At 43.9% G+C, this 11,652-nt stretch overlaps 1 protein-coding gene across 1 annotated transcript; it reads left to right on the top strand.

The window, feature by feature from the left end:
- The first annotated feature begins 62 nt into the window (after positions 1-62).
- LOC133610514 (polyhomeotic-like protein 1) lies at positions 63-11,643 on the top strand. The gene is made up of 15 exons (XM_061966845.1): positions 63-213; positions 3,088-3,218; positions 3,293-3,409; positions 3,491-3,562; positions 3,646-3,774; positions 3,844-4,002; positions 4,071-4,137; positions 4,207-5,069; positions 5,140-5,257; positions 8,100-8,257; positions 8,332-8,389; positions 10,096-10,183; positions 10,269-10,452; positions 10,516-10,705; positions 10,778-11,643. The coding sequence occupies exons 2-15, from the start codon at positions 3,093-3,095 to the stop codon at positions 10,927-10,929; spliced, it is 2,481 nt and encodes an 826-aa protein (XP_061822829.1). The 5' UTR covers positions 63-213; positions 3,088-3,092; the 3' UTR covers positions 10,930-11,643.
- The last annotated feature ends 9 nt before the right edge of the window (positions 11,644-11,652 follow it).

Raw genomic sequence — 11,652 nt, forward strand, 5'->3', positions numbered from 1 at the left:
GAAATATGACTGCCAACGTCATCTTTTCGCGCCGGCTGAAAAGTGGGCGTGGCCGCGTGAACATCAGCCGCAGATCTGTCACTGCTTGTGCGGCTCCGTCCGGTGGAAGCGTTCTACCGGAACCCAAGAGAGACGTTCCGTAACCAACCGCGCCGCACCGTCTGCTTGGTGGCCGCCGGAGCGGTGCGGGGCTGAAGAAGAGGGCCGGTGTCGGTGAGCGAGGAAGCTTTTCGGGGATGCTAGCTAGCTAGTTTGCTAACGTTAGCTTGTGAGAAGGGTTGCCCACTCCCTGAATAAATAGTCACTCTTTGGTTGGCAGGGCTTGTCCACCCGATAATATGTATTTTTTTTATTTGTGTTAAGTTTCATACTTGCTACAAATGTTGAAAGGACTCTTCCTTGTTGAAGATTCAATAGTGCAGTTGCCTCTATTCGACCCTTGGATAATTTGACCTAATGAATATCAGTCAACATACTCTTATTTGTATACTGTTTGACTCCAACCAGGGACAAGCGGTAGAAAATGGATGGATGGATGGGATGACTCCAACCACAATTGATATTTTGTTATGTTATACAGCCTTATTCCAAAATGGGATACACTCAGTTTTGGTCTCAAAATTCTAGAGAAAATACCCCATAATGACAATGTAAGAAATTGCACATTTATTTAAAAAAAAACACAAACTCAATTTACGTGGGGGCCACTGGATACAGAAACTGGGTGCTTACTTTAAAAAAAAAATAATACTTACCTTTCACTATTTGAGTAGCTTTTGTTCTGCCATTTGAGTACTGGCAAATCCCAGGAATGTAGGCTCATACGACGTCTTTGTTTGTTTGTTTTGAGGGACGGCGTGGCGCAGTGGAAGAATGGCCGTGCGCGACCCGAGGGTCCCTGGTTCAATCCCCACCTAGTACCAACCTCGTCATGTCCGTTGTGTCCTGAGCAAGACACTTCACCCTTGCTCCTGATGGGTGCTGGTTAGCGCCTTGCATGGCAGCTCCCTCCATCAGTGTGTGAATGTGTGTGTGAATGGGTAAATGTGGAAGTAGTGTCAAAGCGCTTTGAGTACCTTGAAGGTAGAAAAGCGCTATACAAGTACAACCCATTTATCATTTATCATTTATCTTGTCTTTATTGCACAAGATGTAATTCAACCACACAACAGCTCCAATGTGTGTCTATCCTCCATGCTCTGGAGATTATACTGGGAGACACATCAAATCTTGCAACAGCACGCATGGATGTGCCATCCTGGAGGAGTAGGACAATCTGCGCAACTTCAGGAGGGTTAAGAAATCGCCTCATGCTCCCAGTCGTGATAATGACTCTAGCTAAAGCCAACACTTGTGGAAAAACAGTTAAAAAAGATCAAGAGGGAGGAACTTGAAATGGCCTCCACCTGCAAAACCAGTCCTGTTTTGGGGGCCATCTCGTTGTTGCCCCTCTAGTGCACCTGTTGTTAATTCCATCAACACCAATGCAGCTGAAACTGATTAACAACCCCTTCTGCCATGTACCTGACCAAAACCTTATCTGAAAAGTGCAATTGAATTCATGCCATACCCTGATAAAGAACTGTTCCTTTAATTTTTTTGAGCAGTGTAGGTTTTCTCCTTCGCTGTATACTTTTAATGTGGGGACAAGTGCTTCTGTCTCCAATATTGTCCACACCGGTCTCCGTCTAAATACAGCAGTGCGAGGGAAAATGACGTTAAACCAAGCGCTTAGCTTTGTTTATTTCGAGGGGAAATCTTCCCAGCAAAGTCAGTGTAGTTAGTCCGCCATGATTATCAAGCCAAACAACGCTAGTGCGCATGCGCCGGACTTTGTGTTGCCTAAAATACATTAATAAATGACAGGTTTTCAGTAATTAAAAAATTAGACGGTAATACTAACCGTCTGGAATTTTATCGCAAATTATCATTATACCGTTTACCGTTACATCCGTAGTCCATTAACAAATAAAAATTCAAGGGCAGTCACGGCATGTTCTTTTTAGGGCATTACGGAAAATGACAAGGGTGGTCGCGGCAATCGCCGCGGTTGCCGTGGTTAAATTCGAGCCCTGTATACTGTATGTATATATGTACAGTTCAGTTCTGTTGCAGTTAATTTCGAACATGCATTCGATACAATGAAATGCATCACATATTTCCAGATGTTTCATTACAGCACGTACGAAAAGGAGTAAGAAGAAGCAGAGCTCATTTGATCCTACCTCTTTTCATTCCATAGCAATTTATCCCATGTCCTTGTTCTCTATAACAGAACAGTGAATAAATAAAGAATACATTAATAATATACCATAGTAAGTAAACAAATATGAAATACATAAATAATCTTTATGTCAAAAGAAAAAACGAAAAAAAGGGTTCAAGATGTTCATCATAATTATTATTCTGTGTATTTTGTGAACACTTTTAGTTTAAACAGTCTCTTAAACTGAATCATATTGGTGCTTTGTTTTATTTCTTTGGTTAATCCATTCCATAATTTAATTCCACATACAGTGTTGTACGAGCATACAAATATTTTAAATTAAATTTTCCTCTAAGTTTATATTTATCCTCTTTTGTTGAGAAAAATTGTTGTACATTCTTGGGTAGTTGTGTGGCTTTATATGTGTGTAGTTATATATGTGTATATATATACATATGTATGTGTATAATGTGTATTTATAAATGTGTATATATGTACATATGTATGCGTACACCCTGCTTGACACTCAGGTTGGAATTTGGGGTTAAATTACCAACAATTATTCTCGGCCGCGGCCACCGTTGCTGCTCAATGCTACCCTCATCTCCCAGGGGGTGATCAAGGTTGATGGGTCAAATGCAGAGAATAATTTCACCACATCTAGTGTGTGTGTGTGACAATCATTGGTACTTTTTACTTATATATTTATGCGTATATATGTGTGTAAATATTCATATGAATATATGTCATTGTTTTATCACATCCTGTCAAGCTCACTGCTCCATGCTTGCTACCTTATTGCCCAGTTCACAGGTCATGTGGCGCTGACATTGTTGACAGATGTCTGTCATTTTTTTTTGACGTCGGCTATGTGCCAACAGTCACCATGGATACGGGTGACGAGAAGAACCAGCCGCAGGAGGCATCGGCCAATGACAGCGCTTCATCTGGAACGAGTGCCCGCTCCTCTGCCATGAACTCCATGTCTTTGTACGAAAGGCAGGCTGTGCAGGTAAGTGTGTGTGTGTCTTCTGACCTTCATCATTATCACCATCATGGTCGTTAACTTGTGTCGCCCCCATGAAGGCCCTGCAGGCGCTCCAGAGGCAGCCGCACGCCGCTCAGTACTTCCAGCAGCTCATGCTGCAGCAGCACATCAACAAGGCGCAGCTGCAGAACCTGGCGGCCGTGCAGCAGGTCCAGGTGTGTGTCCTCGTCTTACTTAGCGTGTCGCCTCTCATCAAAATGCAAATAGTATGCTAGTTCAACTTCTTGTCCCTCCAGGCCAGTCTGGCGGCAGGTTGTCAGCCCAGCCAATCCGGCGGTAGCCCTTCTCAGACTGCCATCACTTCAGCAGTAAGTGCCATGCTATTTTCCCGCAAGTTAAAGGTGAAAGACAGAAATTGTGGTAGATGACGTCTTGATGGTGTCTGTTTCAGGCCAGTGTGACGTCTAGCTCCGCCTCCACAGCAAGCAACCGCCCTGTTGGCGTCTCGGCGACGACCACCATTAGCCAGTCGGTGCTGCTGGGCGGAGGCGCTGGGGGGCGGGGACAAATGTACCTCAGGGTCTGTTTCTTTTTACTCAACATTTTGTTAAGGTTTTGTCATGATCTTATCATTACCTCGCTCCTGCAGGTCAACCGTTCGCTGAGAGCGCCCATCTCCCCGCAGCTCATCTTCATGCGTGGTAACACGGCGACCGCTGCCGTGGCAACCCTCCCTCAGCTTCCTCAGCCTCGGAAACCAGAAATAGCGGCCACATCGTCCTCCGGCTGCCAAACTGATAGCGATCAGGTCAGTGACGCCAGCAGCCATAATGGAGTTATTGCCACTAGGACGCATTTTTATCTCGTCTTATTCAGGTGCAGAACCTGACTGTGCGGAACGTGTCCGGTCCAAAAGGTGTCAAAACTGAGAGGAGTGATGCTGGTGAGCCAAATGTTTGCTCAGTATGTGAGGATTGTCTCTGAAATAAAAGCACTTTTTTTTCCTGTGTAGCTGCCTACTCGCTCGTCCACTCCACCCCACAGTCTCCCAACAAGGCCAGTCAGCCTCAGCCGCCCCCCATCAAGATCCCAACATACCCTCAGCCCGCCAACATCAAAGCACCCCCTCCCCTGTCCTCCACTAGCGGCGCGTCTTCCTCCGTCCCTCTTACGCAGCTTCTGCTTCACAGTACTCAAACTACCGCTCCCGCCGTGACACACGCTCTGGTCCTAACATCCACCGGGACATCGCAGGCCCACGCGTTCCCGGTCGGCACGGCGACAATCAAGCCGGCAGTCGGTGCTCAGACGTTGGTAGTGCAGCCTCTGCAGAAGAGCTCACTGGGTGGGGACAAATTGGGTCATGGCAACAATCCTGTCCCCATCCAGCCTAAAACCCTGCAGGGTCTGCGCCTGCCCCTGCAGCTACCTTCGAGGAACCCACCTCCCATCATGCCTGCTCCGACGCCAGCCAGCAGCTCCGCCATGACGCCGCATATCCCCGTTCAGATTGTTGGCGCCAGGCAGAGCACGCTGGGAAGCAGCCAGGCGTTAGCCTTAGCCAGGGGTGGTTGCAGCCAGGAAGGGGCCGCCATCCTCACCAGCTCGTCCAGCCTGCTCACCATGGTAGCGTCCATTGCCTCAAGAGAGAGCGGGGTCATGGGTGGAGGGGTGGGCGTAAAGGCGCTGTCCCAAGAGCCCCACCCATCATCCCTGACCTCTAAGGTTCATGCCAATCAGAGTGAAAATGGACCCCTCACTGTAAGAGCCGCCTCCTCTCAGTCTGCAACAGTCTCCTCCCCCACCTCCTTGCTGGCTAGCGCCCCCCTCCCCTTGGCGGCCAATGGCGACTTAGTGGGCTGTCGGACGGCGCAGGTGAGCTGCCTTAAGAGGTCATAGTTCAACTCCTCTATAAAAAAAAAACATGTCCTTTGGCCTTTTGTAGGTAAAAGAAGCGACCAGCATGCTTAAACGCAAGTTGGATGAAGATGGCCCCTCTCGTCCACAGTTGCTGCCCGTTAAAAATTGTTCCTCAATGCTCACCAGCGTTTCCATGGAAACAGGTAAACTAGCAGATACTTCTCACTCTAGAACAGGTAGGTCAATTTTGATGGTTTTTATTTCCTGAAAAGGCTAAAAGAAATCTGTGTGGTTGCTTGTAAATATTCTACATATCAGCTTTGTGTAATAGGTGACAAGGCGTATTATTGTTACAAAACCCAAAACCAGTGAAGTTGGCACGTTGTGTACATTGTAAGTAAAAACAGAATACAATGATTTGAAAATCCTTTTCAACCTACATTCAATTGAATAGACTGCAAAGACAAGATACTTAACGTTTGAACTGATAAACTTTGTTATTATTTGCAAATGTTAGCTCATTTGGAATTTGATGCCTGCAACATGTTTCAAAAAAGCTGGCACAAGTGGCAAAAAAGACTCAGAAAGTTGAGGAATGCTCATCAAACACTTATTTGGAACATCCCACAGGTGAACAGGCTAATTGGGAACAGGTGGGTGCCATGATTGGGTATAAAAGCAGCTTTCATGAAATGTTAAGTCATTCACAAACAAGGATGGGGCGAGGGTCATCACTTTGTGAACAAATGCGTGAGCAAATTGTCGAACAGTTTAAGAACAACATTTCTCAACGAGCTTTTGCGAGGAATTGAGGGATTTCACCATCTACGGTCTGTAATAACATCAAAAAATTCAGAGAATCTAGAGAAATCACTGCACGTAAGCGGCAATGCCGAAAACCAACATTGAATGCCCGTGACCTTTGATCCCTTCTGCACTGCATCAAAAACCGACATCTGTGTGTAAAGGATATCACCACATGGGTTCAGGAAAAATTCAGAAAACCACTGTCAGTAACTACAGTTGGCCACTACATCTGTAAATCCAAGTTAAAACTCTATTATGCAAAGCAAAAGTCATTTATCAACAACACCCAGAAACGCAGCCGGCTTCGCTGGGCCCAAGCTCATCTAAGATGGACTGATGCAAAGTGGAAAAGTGTTCTGTGGTCTAACGAGTCCACATTTCAAATTGTTTTTGGAAACTGTGGACGTCGTGTCCTCCGGACCAAAAACGAAAAGAACCATCCGGACTGTTATAGGCGCAAAGTTCAAAAGTCAGCATCTGTGATGGTATGGGGGTGCATTAGTGCCCAAAACATGGGTAACTTACACATCTGTGAAGGCACCATTAATGCTGAAAGGTACATACAGGTTTTGGAGCAACATATGTTGCAATCCAAGCAACGTCTTTTTCATATTTCAGCAAGACAATGCCAAGCCACATTATGCACATGTTACAATAGCGTGGCTTCGTAGTAAAAGAGTGCGGGTACTAGACTGGCCTTCCTGTAGTCCAGACCTGTCTCCCATTAAAAATGTGTGGCGCAATATGAAGCATAAAATACGACAACGGAGACCCCGGACTGTTGAACAACTTAAGCTGTACATCAAGCAAGAATAAGAAAGAATTCCACCTGAAAAGCTTAAAAAATTGGTCTCTTCAGTTCCCAAACATTTACTGAGTGTTGTAAAAAGGAAAGACCATGTAACACAGTGGTAAAAATGCCCCTGTGCCAACTTGTTTGCAATGTGTTGCTGCCATTAAATTCTAAGTTAATCATTATTTGCAAAAAAAAATGTTTCTCAGTTCGAACATTAAATATCTTGTCTTTGCAGTCTATTCAATTGAATATAAGTTGAAAATAATTTACAAATCATTGTATTCTGTTTTTATTTACGATTTACACAATGTGCCAACTTCACAGGTTTTGGGTTTTGTAAAGTAGTTAGGTCTGGGCAATATGGCGAAAAAATTATATTTACTTATTTTTATTTTTTTTTCAAATTCTTTACCCTACTTTTTAAGGAAAGTTTAGAAAAACTAGTGTACTGCATATACTGCATCTTACTCTTAGCAAAATTCTCATTTTTATTCGACTTTGTATAAAATATTTTTAACGGATGAAACTGAATACATTTAGCTGTTGTAGTAGCTAATTCTGGCATATTTACTGTGATGCTTTTGCTCATATATTGATCAATGTGCATTGTCCTAAACAAATAGTTATTCAATACAGAGCTTCCTATAGGAGGCAAACTTATGTCTTGAATATAATACTTATGTAAATAAAAATGTAGCATTAGGTTTATAAACGCAGGCTTTTTCACTGTTTGGGCACCACATGTTTAGCAACGTGCAGTGCGAACGCTTTAGTGATCGTTCTCCACTGTGCTTCTCTCTTGTCAAACATGGTACCTTGTGTAAATGATTCCACCAAGGTAAGTTGCTTTTTAGCTGGAGTTTGTTAATTTGTTGTTATGGTCTTGTTTGCCTTGGAAAGAGTTGCATTTCCACTACTCGAATAGATGCTTCTGTTTCAGATGCTGGCATATGTTTGTTGTGCTGCTGCCTTTTTGAAACAAACTTTTCACGGGGCAGTCATGTGTTCCATGCCTGTCAACCCAAAACCAAACCACCGACAACAGTTTTTCTTTTTTTTGGAACATCTCTCTCTTGTTAGCGTTAGCATTAGCCATGTTGAGCTATGTGTGTCTGAATCTCTTTAAGGAGCCAAGGGGGTTGGCGAAATCTACGGAAGCTCCTGGGGGCAAAAAATGTGCCGTAGCAAGAAGAGAAAAACATAGTTTGTCATTTTTAAATAATCTGGAACAAATTTTTTTTATTTATTGACAAAAATCGATTTATCGCCCAGGCCTTTTATTATTATTACTATTAGTTGTAGTAGTTGTGTCTACTACTTTTTCCATCATTATTGCTGTTGATTTATTTCTTGTTCACTTGTAGCAAATAAATTGTCCCCAGGCCACACTTTGGACCCCCTTGATCTTGACAACTATGATATGAACGCTCTCTTACCTACAGGCTCAGCCCCTCCCCCAGCCTACCCAACCCTGCCAGTGTCTCGCAGTGGCTGCGCTCGTAGAGAGAAGGCTCCTCCCCCTCAAGCCGTGATCAAACCGCACGTCCTCACGCACCTCATTGAGGGCTTCGTCATCCAGGAAGGGCCGGAGCCTTTCCCCGTGAGTTCCCAGGATGCGTTAATGTCACACTTTTTCAAACTAAGTTTTGTCTCTTATGCTTGCTTGACTGACAGGTGTGTGGAACAATAAAAGACTCAGCCGGGGAAGATCAATCTGTTACTACGACAGCAGGTCAGTGCCTCTCACACTGACAGTGGGCACAAGGAATGGGTACGGAATTCTGTACTTTTATAGGCACGGACCGAATTCCGTCGGTACTACCGGGTATCGATTCATGTAAAATCAAACAGTACCTTTGCTGCATGTGACGTCACGTCCGGTGGCAGACCGTGACGGGCTCAAGGAATCGATCACTCAAGCAGCGCTCAGGGCAGACTCAGCCAAACTCTCTAAGTAATGTTGCAATTTTCAACACAAACAAAGGCAAGTATGTTTGGTAACGTAAAGTAAGGCTCCACTCTTCCATAACGCTCTAGCTTGATGCTAACTGACATTGGATTTGCCATAGACAGGCTACTATTAGCATGAGCGATTTTACATGGAAATTTCAACAACTCCAAATTTGATAGTGAAAACTACAGCTGAGATTAATGTTACATTCAAACAGCTAGTGTGTAATCAGCTGTAATTGGCTACTTACAGTCTAAAGCCTTTGTATGGCGCAACATACCACATAGAGGTTCCTGGAAAAAGCTACTTCAAATTATCTGCTACTTCTGCTTTTGTTTTTAAACATAAAATATTACAATATTAATATATAAAATAAGGTGAAACCAATCTCTTCAGGTTAAATTAACAGTGGATTTAACTGCTACTTTTTCGGTTGTTTTTTGAGATAGAGATAATACAAATACAAATTAAATTATTATTAAAAAATAAATGCAACAAATCTCTTCAGGTTAAATGAGCAGTGGTTTGACCTGCTCTTACTCTTATTTTAACAGCTACGCTAGCAGAGAAAAGTCACAATAGATGCAAATGTCCCAACACATCAACTGTAGGCCAAAACACAACAATATAAAGACGGAATGGAAATGAGAGCGAACAGGTTTCAGCGACTCACCGACATCCTAAAGCGGAAAGTTGAAAACCTGGAATTGACAAAGCTGGAAAAGTAAGAAAAGCGTGACCAATTTTTCAGTCATAAATAACTTTTTCAATAATAATAATATACTTTGTTCATTACACTGTTTTCAACCTTCCGGTTCAGGAGGTCAGTCCATCGCCGTAACATGCTCCGCTGTCACTTTCCTTTTGTCCATCGCGTCCTCTGTGGCTTAAAGTTGTGTTTTGGAGTTTATATTTGCTGTGGCTTTTGCAATCATACTGTCGCTGAAAGTAGTTAAGTTATGTGACTTTTCTTGGCCATCGTAGGTATTCGCCATTTTTGTTTGGATGACTGATGGCTATGACGCCACAGCTGGGCAGACAGACTGGAGTAAGGTTTAACTTCCTTACCGTTAAAAGTGCTGAACTTTACATAAAGTATGTTCTTAAATCCAATGTTTTACTTTTTGTAGTATCGATTAAAATCGATTGATTGCCTTTCAAAACGATGTTGGATCAATACCTATCTTCCTGAAAGCAAACTTGCCGAGCACAGATAGATGTAGTTTAATCTGAAGAATATGAATCTTTACACTGATTAAATCATTACACCCCTAGTTATCATAAACAGTTAATTTTTAAATCTTACATTAAACTATAAAATTAACATTTATTAAAAGTAACAAAAATTGGTACTGTCGATTCCCAGATACCGGGAATTGGTACTGTATTGGTTCAAATGTGAATGGTACCCATCCCTTGTGGGCATCCCACGTCGTCACACGTTTGAACAATACTGGTGACGTCCTTATGTCTCCCGTCCCCCGCAGTGCTGGAATGTGAGTACTGTAAGAAGTTTGCACCCGCCAGCCAGTTCCGAGGCACTAAAAGGTTTTGCTCCATGTTGTGTGCAAAAAGGTACAAACAACAACATAATTCTGCATGCACGTCCTCATCTTGTTGTAATCGCAACTAAGTGTGTGCGTCTACGATGCTTCCTCAGGTACAACGTCAGTTTCAGGCAGCCATTGAGCGTGCGGCACACTCGGGAATGCCGCCAGCCTCCCCGTCAAGATCAGCTGTCCCACTCAGACGAGGACGCAGGGGTAGCCAGGAGGAGGGTTCCTCGCAGGACCAGCTCAGAGATAGCCAGCGCCAAGATAGCGGGAAGACCCCTTCCTGTCACGGTGAGACGGCTCTAAAAAAAAAAAATTATCAAGTTGTGACCTATGACCTGCTCTGCACCACAGCGCCACTCCGAGTCCAGCCACTCTGACACAGAGTCCAGCGGCGAGGAGGAAGAGGACAACCCCATGTCTCTCTCGCCTGCCTCTTTAGCTTCCTGCCATGCCAAGGAGACTCCCAGCCTCAGCTCCCAATCTTCAAGCCCCGCCCACTGGAGTGTTGACCAAGTGTCGCAGTACATTTCCTCCTTACAAGGTGCGGATAGCCTTGTCTTCTTAATGTCCATGCCCCACCCATTTTTTTTTTTTAATCTACCCCTCTTTGCAGGCTGCGAGGAGCTGGCCTTGCACTTCCTGTCGCAGGAGATTGACGGACAGGCCCTGCTGCTGCTAAAGGAGGAACATCTCATGTCCACCATGAACATCAAGCTGGGCCCCGCCCTCAAAATCTGCGCTCACATCAACAACCTGAGGGACTAAGGCGGGTCAAAGTGGAGGTACTGAACTTGTCCTGTTCCAGTATTTTTTCGAACTTCTAAAAGAGAAATTTGGTTTGGGTTTTTGTCTTTCCTTCACGTTTGAGTCCAATTCATCATGTGACAAAAGTTGGACCGAACCAAGGAAGACAAGGATAGTTTTACTCTTCAGTCTTAAGTGGTTTATTTGGACAGGACCACATCCTCGGTATTGACTCTTTTCCTTCAATTTAAACTGAGAACATCAAGGTTCTCGCACATTTTTGGACCTCACCTCCAAAAGAAATATTTTTTACCACCAGGTTCATCCAGATCTGGATTTGATCACATCAGACTAAACAAGCACTTGGACTTGCAGCGTGTCCCCAAATCTACTCTAATGTTCTGTGTAATGTGTGTGTGTGTGTACCGCTATTTAAATTTGTGTATGTTCGTCGTGTGGACCTTGACGACTGTCTGGATCGTCCCTTATAAGGGTTTTGTCACATAGCAACACTTGTTAGCTTGATAGGTAGCGCTCTTCATCATTATTGGTAACTTCTAGAAGGTTCTTGAGTCATTGTCAGATGTTTGACACTGTGATGAAGCACAAACTGACTTATTTATAAACTCCAAAGCACTTAGCTGTGTAAGAACAACGAAAAGCCTGCAATGACACTCAACGTGTTCAGAATGTTAGCTCAAGCAAATAAAACATGGAGGATTTGATCAAAATGAAGCCGACTGC

This window comes from Nerophis lumbriciformis, linkage group LG11 (genome assembly GCF_033978685.3).
Source record: "Nerophis lumbriciformis linkage group LG11, RoL_Nlum_v2.1, whole genome shotgun sequence".
NCBI lineage: Eukaryota > Metazoa > Chordata > Actinopteri > Syngnathiformes > Syngnathidae > Nerophis > Nerophis lumbriciformis.